Source organism: Branchiostoma lanceolatum, chromosome 16 (genome assembly GCF_035083965.1).
Source record: "Branchiostoma lanceolatum isolate klBraLanc5 chromosome 16, klBraLanc5.hap2, whole genome shotgun sequence".
In the NCBI taxonomy this organism is placed as follows: Eukaryota; Metazoa; Chordata; class Leptocardii; order Amphioxiformes; family Branchiostomatidae; genus Branchiostoma; species Branchiostoma lanceolatum.
Window position 1 is genome coordinate 9261130 of NC_089737.1, and position 17161 is coordinate 9278290.

General features: G+C 41.0%; 2 protein-coding genes across 2 annotated transcripts; both read right to left on the bottom strand.

The window, feature by feature from the left end:
* Positions 1 to 5170: 5170 nt before the first annotated feature.
* On the bottom strand, positions 5171 to 16683 carry LOC136421669 (cyclin-C-like). The gene is made up of 12 exons (XM_066409140.1): positions 16483 to 16683; positions 15694 to 15800; positions 15085 to 15169; positions 14331 to 14400; positions 14164 to 14215; positions 13884 to 13939; positions 13584 to 13619; positions 13055 to 13146; positions 12420 to 12487; positions 11829 to 11908; positions 7593 to 7711; positions 5171 to 6596 (listed from the first exon to the last, which is right to left on the bottom strand). The coding sequence occupies exons 1-12, from the start codon at positions 16512 to 16514 to the stop codon at positions 6551 to 6553; spliced, it is 843 nt and encodes a 280-aa protein (XP_066265237.1). The 5' UTR covers positions 16515 to 16683; the 3' UTR covers positions 5171 to 6550.
* Positions 8670 to 10564, bottom strand: LOC136422306 (sphingosine 1-phosphate receptor 1-like). The gene has a single exon (XM_066409981.1). The coding sequence runs from the start codon at positions 10485 to 10487 to the stop codon at positions 9033 to 9035; it is 1455 nt and encodes a 484-aa protein (XP_066266078.1). The 5' UTR covers positions 10488 to 10564; the 3' UTR covers positions 8670 to 9032.
* Positions 16684 to 17161: the final 478 nt, after the last annotated feature.

The window sequence follows — 17161 nt, forward strand, 5'->3', positions numbered from 1 at the left end:
TTGTAGCGTATCGTGTGTGGCCTGAAACTCGTCGTTACCTTGTACAGAATAACGTTAGGGCTTACATGTTGGTTGGGCTCTCATGGCCCGGCCACATTCGTCGTATGCATGATCGTCGCACAAACGACATACTCACCTTCCTACATGCCTAACTACCGACCTAATATACCCATCTACGTAACTGCATATATATTTCCTCTCTCTCTCTCTCTCTCTCTCTCTCTCTCTCTCTCTCTCTCTCTCTCTCTCTCTCTCTCTCTCAGTCTCTCTCTCTCTCTCTCAGTTTCTTTATCGATATCAACCTACCTACATATCTACCTATCTACCTAAATACCAATCTATCTACTTATCTGTCCTTCCATCTCCTTCCCCCTCTGGCCATATGCTGTTTGTACCACATCACCAATGAAATGTCTTAGCCCAGTACTTTCAACAACTATGGTTTTGACAGTTTAATTACACTAGATACACTAGGATTCTTTGGTAACAGAAAGTTTCTCTTGCGCCGTATAAATCAGTACGCACTCGACAACATCTTCCCGTCACACATTCAGGACCTTCTCACCGATACCGTTAATGATATGTTCTATCTTTTGTTGTGACATTTCATCTCGCTGTGATCTGTACCTTGTGGCCTCGAACTGACCTCTACTCCTGCGTTGCTTATAGGTCTGGAGAAACCCCTTCATCCAAACACGGACAGCAGCGGCCGGGTAAAGTACGTCCTCACCGTGCGTGACAACGACTTGGGCCTGATACAAGCAGGTGGCAGCTATAATGGTGAGTCAACCTACTGATACTAGTTTTTGAGATCCGGATACTGTAGCTCCTTTGTTCCAGCGTGTGAGTCTGTTATCCTCTCGGTCTATGGCCGCGATTCTCCTCCCAGTCTACTACAGCAGTCCTAGTTTGAGATGGTATATTTGATCACAAGGTGGGATCTAGACTTAGTCACGTTTGGGACCGCATCCCGCGACGCCACCATGCGGAAAGGAGTGGTAGAGCCCCTACTAGTACATTGTACCAGTGTTGGAAAAAAATCCTAAATGTTAGGAGTTCAAGTAGAAAGGTTGTCATGTCAGTCAAAACTTATCTGATAAAGCCTAGCTATTTTGTTCATCTGTCATGTTAAGGTTTGGTGTTTGTTTGAATTTTTCTCATCTTACACACATACAAGCCACTACAAAAAATTCAGTCACTTGTTCTAACTATACATTTAGTACAGTTAACTATTTGCAGCTGATATATTTTTTGTAGTCAGTATTTATTCTTAAGCTTGTCAATATTGTTCCTTCGATATATTCTAATATTTAAAAATGTCCTTATTTCTGTCTTGTAGTGTCGGTGTCGGGGCTGAACGGATCACGGTTTCGTCAGCTTGAGGTAGTGGCCAGCCGGGGACGACTTCAAACCCTCCCGGGCGACCCGGCGCTGCGTACCGGCACATGTCACGGGCTCTCCTCGGTCACAAACACGGACAATCGTACCAAGAACGCCGTCTCCTTCACCTGGGTGGCACCAGACGAGCGTCTTCTGGACGGAGAGTGCGTAACGATCAGGTCAGTACTTAATTCACTTCAGCCTCTGTCAAGATATTCAGGACCAAGTCGGTGATGGGTTGGGAGTATCCTGGTCATGAAATCCACCCTAATCTAGCTCCAGTTCGCTCATCTGATCGTATTTACTAATATAGTATCGTATAAGAAGAATATAACTTTCGCGAGTGTGATATTTCAAAATTCATAGTCGGATGGCGCAGACGACAAATAGCAACCTCACCGACTAACGCCCAACCACAGATGATCTTGCTCACAACTAAATCCCAACCATGGTAGATCTGGAGAAGGTCGGTAAGCCATGAGCGGCTATGTATGTGTAACACGGACGGCCTTCCTAAGATTTATATAAAAACAATCCGAACATATATGAGTTTTTTTTTCTAATATCCCTTTTTGATTTATTCAACAGTGCGATCTAATATTTTGTTGTTGATATTTCCGTACAGGGCGGCTGTAGTCGATGAGAAACAGGTCCTCTACCAAAACGATGCCCGACTGACCGTACAACTGTGCACCTCCTTGAAGCAAAGCAACCTTACAAGACCGAACACTACCAAAACGTACCAAGCAACTGTCACCACCTCCCTGAGACAGAAACCGATTCAATCCTCGGTGACAAGACCAACACCCGCCACCTCTTCACAGAAGAACAAGAACAACAGTGGTGAGAAGAAGGACATTTATTCGTATCGAGTTCAAAAGAGCATGGAAAGCGTCGCGACGGCGAGTACTCAACTGCCAGACTTTCTAACGAGAGAGATGTTTCAGAGCACCAACGGAGGGCATCGTACAGACAAGGGGACGACACGTACACAGCCACGAGCTCGTCGCTTCAGGAAGGAAAAACTGCTCAACATTTTGGTCAGGAATCGAAGAGAATCCCCGTCCACTCGGACAGATCTGGCCACAACGACCGAAGACGACCGTTCGCTGAAGTGGCGACTGATATCGAAGGCGTGCTGTCGGTCGGGCAGTCGTTTCGGAAACAAACCTCACGTTACAGACTGCGACGAGGCGTCCAGGAAGTTTGTTTCCCGCAACATTGCTGAACTGACCCACCTACGAGCCGTGTGTGTCGACGAGTTCGCATTCTGCTGCAAGGAAAAACAGAGGGAAGGAGGATATCTCATTGAAAGTAGCGAAGACCAACCCACAGAGCCTCTAGACGGCAGCACTGGACAACAACCAGTAGCTGCAATGGCGGTATCTTACACACCAACAGTAGCCAGTTCGTCCACAACTACCGAGAAAGAAATAACAATTCAGCATGCTTGCTGCCTCAACGGACTCAGAACTGCCTACGACTCTGGCAAGAGCTGCTTCGACGAAGGCGAGAGTTACGCAAATCAAACGGCATCAGATGAGTTGGAATCTGCTAACGCGGCAACGGCATGTATGGTCGAATTCTCGCGATGTTGCGAGGTGCTACGCGAGCATGTTGAGTCGGTGGAAGGAAGCTCTAGTCGCCCACCACAGGCGGATTTGGCCACTCTACAAGACCTGCGGCACTGCTGTAGACAAGGGTCTGTCGATGGGCTATCTCCTGAGGCAGACTGCGAGCACAGTGCCGTGGAGTACGCCCGGCTGCCGCTAAGAAATTCAACGGACAGGCAACTGATGTGTTCCAGCAAGTATACGGAGTGTTGCTCGGCAAGACAGGCTGACAATGTAAACCTCATTGCGGTGATCTATCCAAGTATTCATCATACGAAAACCCTAAAAGCAGCTTCGCCATTCTCCAACAACCAGACAGGCGACGATGTTCAAAGCCCAAGCACTGACTTTGACTCTATCATAGAGAGAATTTCGATGGAATCTCACGTAGCAAACGTTTTACAATCAACTACAACGCCTTTAGGGACGGGTGAGCAAGAAACAAGTCAGACGGCCCTAAGTAACTTTGATGGACATGACAATGATAAGATTCAACCTGTCACCGAAACACACAATCCCGACCAACAGGCTGAAGGTCCAACTACCGCCCCCTTGCGAACCGTAACTGAAGCGCATATGTCACAGTCAATCAGATCCAGCAAACCCACAGGTAGTCCCAATCCACCGGCACACCGCTCGCAAAGCCAACTGAGCTGGTACGATATAGGCACGGACACGTTAGTAGTGCTGTCGAAACACAGGCGGACACTACGGCTATGCTGTCTGCAGGGTAAAGCAGTAAACATCGACAGTGACCATCCAAACTCTTGTCATCTTGACGCAGATAGCTACACGATGGGAGCGCGCTTAACTGACCAAGTCAAACAGAGCTGCAAGGACGTTTTCGTGCACTGCTGTGAGAGTATGGCCCCGGGACACAGAGGAACGTCGTTAACTCGATCATCGGTCAGGAACATCAGACGATTGTTGAGCTACAGTGGAGAGCATGTGAGCAGAAGCAGAGAAAGGTCCTATAGGTGATTACAAAGAAATTTTAAAGAAAACCGAACATCTTATCTTATCCAACTCATTTTCCTACACAGGGCCTCGCCGGCGGTCTATACCATATACATGTACCTTGAGGCTTTGCTAAACTGGGCTGAGGTTTCCACTTTTGTGGGCGTGGCGCAGTGGCCTGTCAGCCAATCAGAGAATCCCTTAAATGTTTCCTTCAGATAAAGACGATTCTCTGATTGGCTGACAGCAGGTTAGAGGCTATGCCCACAAAAGTGGAAACCTCAGCCCAGTTTAGCAGAGGCTCCTACTGTATATTGTAAGGGCCGCGGGTGAGGCTCTGCATAGGAGAATGATCTAACCCAAATGTAGAAACAGTTTTAACATATTGTTGGCCTTTTTTTCAGCATTTTTGAAATCAATCAAATCATTCAAGCATTGATTATAGTGCCAGACTACTGTTCAACACGAAATCTAGTTTCTGTACGAAAAAAGGATTGCCAAACAAGACACAAACTCACCACATTTCTAGCATATACATTATTACAGTGTAAAATGACAATTTACCTGAAGCACAATTATATAACTATGGCTACACGTCTAATACTCACAGCTGGCATTGTGAGAGACACTTAATGCAAGTAATGAGAAAATAGATTATAACAGAATATGATCATTTAAAGTAAATGCCTATATAATCTGTCTTTGATAGACTAATTTGTAGGTATACTACATGTGCAAGGCGTACCATGTATAGATCATTCATCAATACATATTGTTGGACTTGGATCCATGGTAGTATGTAGGTAGACTTGTGAATAAATAAATTGTCCTCATGACTGTTTTAAGTGAAAAATTGTTGGAGTCAATGTTGCAGCCTCATGATTTGGTCAACCGTTAACTTTAAGTGATCTTTAAGTTGTCCCTTTTGTTGATATTAAAGAACTTGTCATATAGTAAAGTTTGAGTTAAAAAGACAGCAACAGAATGGCCAGAAAACTACTCCCCAAGCAGAGATTTGCTTCTGGTTTGATTTTGAGGTCTTTTTAGACGTTTTTGTCTGGCTTTCTATTAAGTCCCGTTTTCTTTAATATGTCTGTCATCCAGCTGAAAAACATGCCGCATCCAAAGCTCTGTTTGGAGAGTACAGCAAACATCCAAAACACCTAAATAATTATTCCACCACACTTACGACAAAATAGCCTTCTCTCAAGACTTGAACATTGTTTTATATCGCCATAATTCATTCAGCTTTATTCAAAGTCAAGACTAACAAAGTATAACAACTTTCTTACTGAGATTTGGCAGTCTTCTGTAGGTCTGGTACAACGGGAAAGACAGTAACAACACAACTGAGAACACAAAACGTTCAGAAACTTAAATTTGATTGCTCATATCTTCATTATAACTTTATCAATTGTAAAGTATATATCATGTCATTGGAAAATATATTTATCACCCTTATTTATCACCACGAAATGAAAGTGCTGAAATTCCCCTGCCAACACAGTGTCTGATGTTGATAGCGGAATTTTGGGGGGAGGGGTGCACTCGCTAATCAGTCATGGTGCTCACTGCACAAAAGTGTGATCAGGACAACAAGGTACCATTCTCAAGGAAAATATTTAAGCTTTCCAATGACAATGTTATTAACACATAAATCTAATCATCAACAAAATGATGGACAGATGATCTTGGAAATTTTCTCCACTTTTTTTTACCATCTACTCACATACTAGGTAGCCCTCACATGTGAATGCATGGTCATAGAAAACAGTTTCAATGTAAAGAGGAATGAATATGTAGCCCAATTGATAAAGAATTAATGGAGATATAATTAAACAAATTCAAGTTTCTTAACGTTTTGTGTTGAGTATAGATAAAAACTTCCTTGATTTCTTACTACATACTGAAGTAGGAAAATGGAATGGTTTAGTTAGCAGCAAAACAATCCATATACAGTCCCTAGTGTTAAATATACAATTGAATACCTTCCTATGGTGCATTACCATGTAACTGACAATGTATAGCAGAAAAATATGTATGTTGCAGTGGGGACACCTGGCACAATTTGGTGGAATTTCACCTAGGACATAAGTTGATATTTCTGCCGTGATCTGTGGACTATGTTCAGAAACTGTCCACTGTAACAGTTGCTTTCAACAAACAAATTTGATAACAACCTCTTTTTCTTTTTTCTTAATTTGAAAGGCACAAATAATAGTTGAGACTGGGGACCACAATATATTGAAATACAGGTAAAACTTACCATGTACAAACTGGAATCTAAAAAACAGGAAATATATTCTAACATTGTTTCTTTTGTCTATTTTCCTGAACACTGATTCCAAAATGATAATTCTATACTGATTGAGGTGATGATTTTAAGTGGGCAAAACTAGTGGTCAAAATCACATTATTTAATATCGCAGTGTTGAACAGAATGTTTTGTTACACTTTCATACATGTACAGGACAAAATAAAATACCAACAAAATAAATGAGCTCCTGTGGTGTAGACCAATACCCTGCATTTAGTCTTGACATGAATGTGATATCTAAACATTACAACTTTAAGAAGCCCTGAAACCCCATGTACAATTACTACTTCTGGGAACCCCCTTGTGAGCCTTTTCCATCTGATGATTGCCTGGAAAAAGATTACAAGAAATATATTATGGCAAGAATCTCCAACTTGTACTCAGACATTTAACACATTAAGCCACAACAATTTGATGGTTAACAGAATGGTGTCTGAACATAAAAAGAGTTCCAAGGGACCTTGGTACTGTCAATTTTGAAACTTCGAAGTTGTATTGCACAAACTCCATCTAATAATTTGAACGCATTCCGTATGCGCGGCTGTCTGAAATATGAATACCAAATTCGGACATTGGAATTGATGTATATCCAGGACACAAAATTTTCTTCTACATTATGTAATATGTGTGGGGTTTTTTTGGTGGGTACGACATAAATAATATACAACACGGTGTACCACCCTCTGCCCCAGCCCTCCAGTGGGTACCTCGGGTGATACCAAATACACCGTGTTGTATTCTATATATACATACAATATAAAAGTGTAGCCTCCTTCACAGACTTCCCCCGCGGCATAACTCCGATCCATCGCCTGCGAATCTCTCTAAGCCGGCATTAGAGAACCTTGTCCCGTGCAAAAAATTGTGTATCAGCGTGTATCAACCCCCAAAAAAGAACCGCCACCGCTTCAAGAAGTCTGCAAAGGAGGCTAGTAAAAGTGGTGGTCTGGCATGAGAGGATGGTGAAATGTACATATTGTATGTTAGTTAAAATCCTCCCACACCATTATTGATGTATAGGGCGGTGCCCATCTCCATTTCATAGCCCTGGGCCACACTGTTGTGCAATCACTGTAGCAGGGGGCTAGTCCACTGGCAGTGAAGTGTGTTTAACTTCCATACTGTTTCAGAAGTATGTACCATTTTTATAAAGTCTTTGGTATGACTCAATGTGCCTCTTGTCCAGAGGTGTCCTACCTGGGGCTTGAACCCCAGTCCTTCTGGTCCAAGTAATTTGAACCAGATGTGGTGAGAGACAGAAGCGCAGACCACTACACCACAGGGACACCACCCATATTGTATGTACTGAACAGGTAAATACTCACCCAGGCTGAGCAATTCTGGCTTTGGGCATCTTACTGAGCAGACTGAGGATCTCCTTCCTCTCATCGTACTGTTTCCACAGGTCGTACAACCGCAGGATGACGCGCGTGATCTCTAACATCTGTGGGGAAGAACTCATGGTGAAAACATTATCAAGGTCATTATCAAGATCCCCCTAGCGAAAACAGAACCATCATCTGTAAATGATCTTCGACCGGTTTCGGCATGTTGGCTTTTTCAAGTGTACAAAGTGTAAAAAATTGTGCACTGTTAGTACCATAGTTTTTAGTCTGTACACTTGAAAAAGCCGACATTACGAAACCGGTCGAGGTAACAGGCTGAATGAAAGTTCTAAACGGGAACTACGTGGCTCCAGATGTCTTACTGAGGGATGACTGCGGTGTGAAAGATGTCATTTAGTTTGAGGAATGAATCCACTCTACTTTATAAGGTCTCGATCCTGTATTACTCAGAGTGTATACTCTAAAAGAGTCTGGCCTAAAAAATAATTGGGCTGAAAAAAAAGCATGTTTCGGTGGATCATACACATGTAAGATCCCATTCATTCATCCCGACTAAGGCCATGTTGATTTGATTATATGGATGACATCCTTTGGGAACTTTGCAAAACTGATGCAAGCATGCAAAATATTTGAAGGTTTGAAAATAAAGTTGCCAATTATACAAATTGGTATCTAATTTGCATTATTAATGAGGAAAATTTGCACTTCATTTTAGGATAGGACATTAAAAATGTGACATACATGTATTTATCTGAGAGGGAGAGAAATATCAAAAGATATCAATTATGCAAATGAAAACTTAATTTGCATAATAAATGAGGAATGAGAAAATACTATAATTTTTATCTATTTAATAATTCCATAGTGGTAAATTTGGCTAATTAAAGGTGAATATTATCTTACATATATCATGCAAGTCAGGCTAGGGCTCATATAACAAAATTCTATTAATGTTTTTTATATTACCCCCCTTGTAGTGGAAGATCCCGTAATTTCTGCCACCCTTTGACCTTTCAGTGTGTGACTGCTCAACCTTATCTTTTAATTTTTTTTCTTAATTTAATAATTACATGTACATAGTGGTAAATGATGGCAATTTCTTACTTGGGGCATTAGGGAGCTAAGTAAAGGTGAAAATTATAAACTTTAAGGTGAAAATTATCAGACATGAATCACGCAAATCAGGGCGACATTTACATAATTTGTATTCATTTTTTCTTGTCGACGAGGTTACAACACAACATAAACTGTGGTAGGAGATTCAACAAGTCTTTATTCATAATGAGATCTAAGGTGACAGTCAGATTCAAGGTAATCCATATAATACATAACAGTAAGGATTGTTGTATATACCGGTGAAGTTTTGGCAGTAAGTTTCTACAGTTCATTTTTTGTGTAGCACTTCTGGACACGTTCATTTCAGCCTACTTCTACTATGCCGAGATCTTCGGTTTGTCGCCCTCTGCGAGATCTTTCTGGCTCTGCCATTCCGTGGGCATCATGGATGATGTAGTGTCGGTTTCCCACTGCGGGCTGTTCGTCTGGAGCTCGGAGACTCGGTGTGTGTTGTCCCTCTCCATGTGCAGGACCTTCCTGTAGATTTGGGGCATCTCCTGTTCCAGCTTGGTCTTCCTGTGGGTTCACACGGTTTCCCACTGCAGGCTGTTCATTTGGAGCCCGGAGACTCAGTGTGTTTTGTCCCTCTCCATGTGCAGGACCTTCCTGTAGATTTGGGGCATCTCCTGTTCCAGCTTGGTCTTCCTGTGGGTTCACACGGTTTCCCCGTATCACGGTGACAAGTGTCTGACGGACGCCTGTCAGTCTTTGCCAGATTGCGTTCCTTATGTCTGCTGTACGGATGAGCGTTGCCAATGGATTAATGAATGAGTTCAGAGAAAAACCTGCAAACATTCCGTTTCTGCGAGGGCATATATCTGGGCTAAACCTACACACCGCCACTAACAGGAGGGGTAACAGCCAGAAGAGAAAAGACACTACCACATGAATCATCACAGTTCTGGCCTTGTACACCCTTTCTTCAAACTTTCTGTTTGCCTCCTCTTGTGCAGCATTGTTTTGCCCAGAACTATTTTCTCCTGATGCCTGGTGGGCACTAGCTATAGCCTGTTCAAGCCTTCTGTGCTCTCTTTCTCTGATAGCTAGTAATATACTTATATTTGTGAACATCATGACTATGCACAGCAAGAACAGTATGGATGCACAAGTGATGACAAAGGCTAGTGGGTAGTATGAAATACAGATACCAGTGGTAAGGGTCTGCATATGAAGACAATTCCAGCCCATACTGGGTGAGAAGGCAAGCAAGGAGAAAACAATCCATGAAACAAACATAGCTACAACTGTAAGGAGTTTGGCATTGTCGGCATAGACGTGAAAGTATATAGGATGCTTTACAGCAACATAGGAGCTAAGAGACAATAGAGATAAAGCTGATGCTGAAGTCATCTGAGCAAATATGATTGAGTTGATATAAGTCATTAAAAAGTCATACATTGCACTGTGTCCGACATGGCCTACAGTGCGATACAGAAGTCCGATGCCTGCGAAAACATCTGTGATTGCCAGATTTGCCAGGAAGAAGTAGATTGGTCTGTGGAGTTCTCTTGTCCCAATAATTCCCAAGAGCACAACAGCATTACTGATGATGATGAGAAGTCCCATCAGCCAAAAGACAACGTCAGTCCCTGTGCCCAGTCTCACAAGGTCCTCCTGCATGGAACAGGCTTCGTTGGCTTGTGCGATGGATGCAGTATTGTTCCGTAGATGAAACTTGTAGCAGGACACTAGGTTTGCAAACTCAGGAGCAGATGTCTCCTCAGTGAGCATCCATGGGTTGGAGCTGTTGTTGAACATGCTGGAGCTGATTCTGGTCGTTTGAGATTCCTCAACTGTGGACGACTTTGGCCTGACTAGAAAGCAAGAAGGATAATGCACCTAATCGAGACTGGTTTAATTCCGTGTTAGACCGAAAAACGTCACAACAGCAGTCGCTCAGTAAAACTTACATAGGCCGTTACCACGGGGAACACAGCATGCTATTTTGAATATACTTTGACGTGGGCAATGTCTTAGGTCTTCAAAAGATTTCAATGCTTCTGAAAAGATTGGGTTACCATGGATAACATTGCAAACTTACGACGTGAGCAGGAAAAAAACGACAATAGTCTGTGATGACATTAATTAGCTATTGTACTCTCCAAGCAGCATGAAAGACAAAATGAATGCCTGACTGATCCATGCAAACAAAAGGATTCCAATATTTTGATGTACGATAGTAGCATCCTTGGGAACAGTGAAATAGGTTATCCATGAATAGTTTCATCAGGTTGGTAACAGCAGTATCATTCTGCCATTCAAAGCAGAGTAACTGTCATTAGTTTGAATTCAAGCCACTCAGAGTTGCTGATGACCCTGCATTCAAGTTTCAACAAAAGGCAATCAGATGGGTTTGAAGAATCTTTTTCTCCCGGACCTGCACCATCGTTATGTGGCCTCGTGGTTAGGGTTGTTGACTCAGAATCTGGAGGTACTTAGTTTGAATCCCTGACAGGTCCCGATGTTGTGCCCTTACCAATTTGCTCACTCGACTCATCAGGTGTAAATGAGTACCTAGCTTAAGTTAGGGAGGCGTGACCCTCCTTGAGCACGTGAAAGAACCCACCATGCTAATTAAAAAGAGTAGGGATCCTTCCCGGTGTGAGCAGATGAAATGAATCTGTGCGGATATGCAGCTTGTACTCTGGTGTGTAAGGCCATGGCCATGAGGTGGTTTACCAGGTATGAAATACATTGTACAAACAAACATGTGTCCTTGCTAAAATCCATCAGGTTTGAAGTCAATTTGTGGTTATAACCTTTGCCAAGAAGGTTATGTTTTTGGTAGCATTTGTAGTAGATAGAGCTGTGTACCAGTACAGTATACCGATACAGTACCGGTACAATCAATTAGGTACAGGTCCAAAATACCTGAACCCTGGTGTACCGTTACTGTACCGGTACTAATCAGGTCAAGTCTGGCTAGGATAACAGGTCAGGGGATGGCAACTTTGACAGATAAAATCACCATCAAATTACCACTACAGTGCACTGAAGACTCCTGTAGCACAGAATAAACCAAAAAACAAGGACAAAGAGGGGGGGGCACACAATGGAAATGAATTATACAAAATCTAAAGCAAATCTACAGGCACCCACCTTTTCCATATCAACTGACAACTCTGCAAACCAGTGTTTTGCATCTTTCTGTAGGATGACACATGCCATGTGCAGGGCAGCTACATGAAGAGATAAACTCAATTTAGTGCTTGGTACTATCAAGGAGGTCTAAAAGAAAAGGCCTTCTCTTGTTAACCTCCTTAGAACTATCTAGAGGGAATATATGGCTTCAAATTCGAACACAACAAATTTCTGACAGATTACACAACTAGCTGATTGGCCAGGAAAATAGATGTTTCATCATATAAAAAAAATTCTGGTCACAAAATATACATGAATCATATTCACACCTCATAAAAAACTTTACATTACTAAAACTTCATCTGTGGCAAAATGTGAAACACACAACAATGCACATACATTGTACATTTATGATTTACATGTATGTAGTAGTGGGCCCAGTATGCTTCCTTGTGGTAAGTCCCCTTGTGTATGTCATAGTGAACTTTACAACAGCGCCAACGTACCCTGTATGCAACAAGCTACTGTCTAGACTAAACATCTAATGAATTAGCTAGCTACAGTAACTATTAATCAGTAATCACAGTAACACTGTAAAAGAGAACTTACCTAGTGCGATCATGAAGGGAGGATACAGTAGACAAACATCTGTCCGATAACTGTCGTTTACTATTCGCCTGAAAACAATAGCAGAAAAAGTGATAAGACTTCTTAACACTTACACATGTACATGTAGGTAGACATGTATTCGGAAAATGGGGTGTCTTGGCTTCTAATCATATATAATCAATAACAAAGTTATTCTATTTGTACTAGATGTGTCTGATTACTGTCTCTTTCATTGATGCAATATTAGGGCCAAAAAATTGAAATTAAAAAAAGGTGAAATCTTTATGGTAGTGACATTTACTAACATTGTTTAGCACACTTGCATATATGACTTCATAGTTTTAGGGCTTTAAAATGGCGCAAAATCTGCCGTACAATGATCCCCTTAGTTTCGCGAGCCGACAAAAACTCCAGCCACAATTTTCAATGAGTTCTCACATCATAACAACCTCATATTTTTGCATCAAGGACATTGCTATATATTGTAATGGTGTTGTTTGAACTAAACATGTATAGAAATGACTAAATAAATTGCCTTTCAAAATCTGATTTTTCAGACCCTAATTCTGCTTGCTTGCTTTAAGACTTCAAAAGTTAGTCCTGTTTAGGCACAAATTTGGCTGTTCAGTACCCACCATGCCAGAGGTAAGACTGTGTCCTCCTGTCCCATGTCCTGTACATATGAGGTCAGAGGTCGGTAGGGGTGGTACACCACCAAGCAGCAATCCTGCTCGAGAAATAAAGACCTCATTACCTTTGCCAGAAGGTTATGCTTTGGGTAGCACTTGTGTGTGTTGGTCCGCCTGTGACCAATATAACTCGAGAATGCCTGGAAGGATTATCGCCATATTTGGTAGTTGGGTAGTGGCTCGATACTGGTATGATACTGTAGCAGAACATCTGTGTGTTTTTTTCCACCAAATTGGAGCGGTAGACATCTTGTTGCCAATATGTCATGGTGAGAGCTTTCAATATAAGATTCCCATAATTTACGAAAGTTATGAAGGACATACATAGATGTGAACACAAAGTTAAACTCTCCCTTTTTTCTCTGCTCCTCCCCTTTCTCTCCCTCTTTTCATCTATTTTTCCCCCTTTTTATATCTCTTTCTTAAGTTTGCTCTTTCTCTCACATGTGACAAATATAAAAAGACTGAAACTCACCATCATTTCTAATAGGTAGAATTCACATTCTAGTACCTGAAAAAATCATATCGCATACTTAAGATAAATACTGACACTTAAAAGGGTAACTCTAACATATCAAATCAAAGATGTAATACACCATCATGGAATCCTCTGTCAATAGCAGTTGATACTGAAAATGACACTATAATTATATAGCTTTGTTACCTAGCTTATACTTTTTTACATTTAACAGAAAATGAATCTTCTTTTTCACTATTCATCTTAAAGTTAACATAAACTTTGACTTCTAGAATCCATATAGAAGTGGGAACTTACATGGTTTATTCTGTAAGGAAACTCCTGGTTGAAGGCATAGGAGAACTTGTTCTTTACTGCAATGGAAGAGAAACAATTGGCAATTCTTAAGACATACATTAGATATCTTAAGATTACAAAAATCAAGTTGTTCAAGTCTTGTGTAGTATTGCTGAAGTTGTCTATTTAGAAAAATAATGCTGTTACAAAAATAATAGGTTAGAGTCAGATTAAATAGTTATGCACCTGGGGTGTTGCCAAAAATTGTGAATAAACATGAAAGCACAATTAAGGTACTTACTGACAGTCTGGCAGGCTGTTATAAGTCTACTGTTTGATATGACACCAAATTCCTGAAATGTAGGAAACACAAACAGTTGTTCAATAAAACAGTGCAAGCAGCAGACAATAAGTCCAAATTCAAAAGTATCATTTTTGAAACATAATTGAAAGTGTAACAAATCTCACCTCTACTTTAGATGCCAGGAACACACAGGTAGGTCCCATCAATAGTGGGTCTATTGTCCTAAAGGAGTACCTGGGAAAATAAACATGCACATTCATTGACATGAATCTTACAATGTACAAGTGTAGCACTAGTAAGAGCACATAATGATTGTGTATATGTACTGAAACAAGAAATTAAGTATACACAGTCTATGATATCCACAATAGCCATAGCTGCTTTATGTATTAACACAATGAAAAATGGGTCTAAAGTTACATTTAGATATTGCATTACTGAAAAGCAATGCTTGTAAACAGCTGTAGACGGGTAACATACATGTAGGGCTTGGAATTCAATTGTGGACATACTAAAGTACATGTACAATGTAGGTGCACTGATAGCCTTAGAGTTAAGGTGCAGAGAAACAATTTTGGGTGAAATGTATGAAATGTTGCCAAAAGATGGCAACACATATATATTTTGACCTTTGAAGAATTGGGATGAATTCTATAGCTAACTTAGGAATTCTGAAGAAATAATGCAAAAAAGGGTTTTATCACATCTTCTGACACTTAATGTCAAGAGCACAATGTATATTATTAGTGTATTAAAAAACATTCATAACCATAGACAATTATCTAGGTGCACTGGTGTACTCGCAGTGAAAAGTTAGGAGAACAGCTCCTATATATTTTGGGTGCACAAAAGTGCACATGCACCCAGTATTTTGAGCCCTGATACATGTACGTCTACTTACAGTGCACAAGTACTCACTTGGAATAAAATCTTTTGAAGTAAACTGTTGCCGTAGCGATGACCTGTTGTCTAAGTTTCAGCTGTTCTCCAACTGCCTGGATCACTGAAAAATGTGTTACATATGTTAAATTTAAGACATAGTAAAAACTTCATTTGTTCTGCCAGGTCATGCAAATGACGCTGAAGATGTCACCCAAAATGTTCAGAAGTAACCTCCATGTTCTATCCAGCTGTAATGTATTGACATTGTTTACCTTGATGTCTATATAATTATAAGTTAACCTTCATCAGCATAGGGTCTAACCCACACAGACCAAATACATTAAATTGAAGAGCATCCCAAATTGGAAACCAGAATTTCTACTTGGCACCATTAACTACTCTACTCTACTCTACTCTACTCTACTCTACTCTACTCTACTCTACTCTACTCTACTCTACTCTACTCTACTCTACTCTACTCTACTCTACTCTACTCTACTCTACTCTACTCACTCTACTCTATATGATATTATTAAAAAGCTACATCAAGAAATTACACGTAACGAATGATAAAACTCACAGCTGCATTGCTCCGAGTTTACACACCCAATAATCATTCATCTAAAGAGAACTATAGTGTCCTACCTCCACAGTAGAAGATGTGTACTTTCTGGTATTCATCGTCGGGAAAGTTGGTCAAGTCGTCTTGCCGGTCACGGAGGAGATCTTGTTTGTCCAGGATCCACTGTTGACTGCAAAACAACAACAAATGATGATCTATTTAACCCATCCTGTATCAAATTCTGCAGCTAAAATGCCCCTGCAGTTCCAAATGAAGCTGCCAGGATGCCCAAACGTATGTCACTTCTTTCCGAGCACAAGAGCTATCTACCACACAAAAATCATCATGATAGCATGTTCAGAACATGACATATCAAAACCATAAGTATTGCTGGAGTACCACGGAAATCCGCTATGGTAACCCTTACTAGTAATCTAATCATAATTTCCTACATCTACATTGCTAGTACCCCCAAATAGCCCCTTCAGGGGAAAAGTAGGGGGGGGGGGGGTTGAGGTCCCGGGCTTAGGCGGGCAGGCCTCCGGCTTGGCACAGAACGACTCAACAGCGGGAGCTGTCGTTTTTTTCTTTATGCCAACAACCACAAACATGCCAAAAATTATTATCATAAAGATCCATCCACGACTTCTAGAATTATGCTGTGCACAATCATACAAAGAAACAGACACACAGTCCCGAATACATAACGTCATTGGGGACGTTAACAAAGCGCAAACTACACAACAAACTAGTCTATTCCTGGATTTCTATTATGGTTTACCAGACTAACAACAATGAAAAACAGTACCTAAAGTTAGCCAAATTATGCCCCCCTCCCCCACCCCACAATAAAACAAAACATTGTAGCTTACCAATGTGAGCTCTGCCAAAAGTTACCAGCCATTCCTAGAGAAAATAATTTTTAATTACAGCTCGAACAAAATAATAACCGAAAACGAACGCCTATAGAGCAGGAACAAGAGATTTTCTTGACTTTTTCCGCCGGTAATATACCCGCGCCAAATTTTCTCAGGAAGACCTTTCACCTATGACCTCTAACCTGATGTCTCATTACTGTCGAAATATGTTGGATTATCGCTAACGATAGTGAAAGTGATTATGAGGAACGTTTATAACTCTAACAAAATGTCAGCAACGTTTTGCAATGTCAATCGATATATTATAACCTGTAGTGTCTTAAAATTAGCTTTTGGTTACCTGAAATGTGGACAAAAAGTGGATTTTTTTTACTGTTAGAATGTTTTAGCGTTACGTGATTGGGAACAAGTCTGCACAGGTACCTGAGGCAATCGCGGAGGGGTTTATGTGAAGAGACAAGAAAAGAATCCAACATCTAAAAACCGCTAACTTAATTCATTTACATCTATAAATACCAAAATATGTATTTGAAAGTCATACATATATGTTTTTAAACTATTTCTATAGTTTATATAATGTTTCATGGGCGCTAGTGGCAAAATATAGGCCAGTAAATAGGGCGAATTACTGTAAGCTTCCGCCGCACAACCCCTGACCTCTGAATGGACCAGA

Excerpts from the sequence above, each read along its gene's own strand:
- LOC136421669 (XM_066409140.1), bottom strand. The coding sequence starts at position 16,514 with ATGGCTGGTAACTTTTGGCAGAGCTCACATTG. Across the intron at positions 13,620-13,883 it reads TTCCTTACAGAATAAACCAT|GTACTAGAATGTGAATTCTA; the intron begins GTAAGTTCCCAC and ends TGATTTTTTCAG. Across the intron at positions 6,597-7,592 it reads GCCAGAATTGCTCAGCCTGG|GCAATCATCAGATGGAAAAG; the intron begins GTGAGTATTTAC and ends ATCTTTTTCCAG.
- LOC136422306 (XM_066409981.1), bottom strand. The coding sequence starts at position 10,487 with ATGTTCAACAACAGCTCCAACCCATGGATGCTCACTGAGGAGACATCT.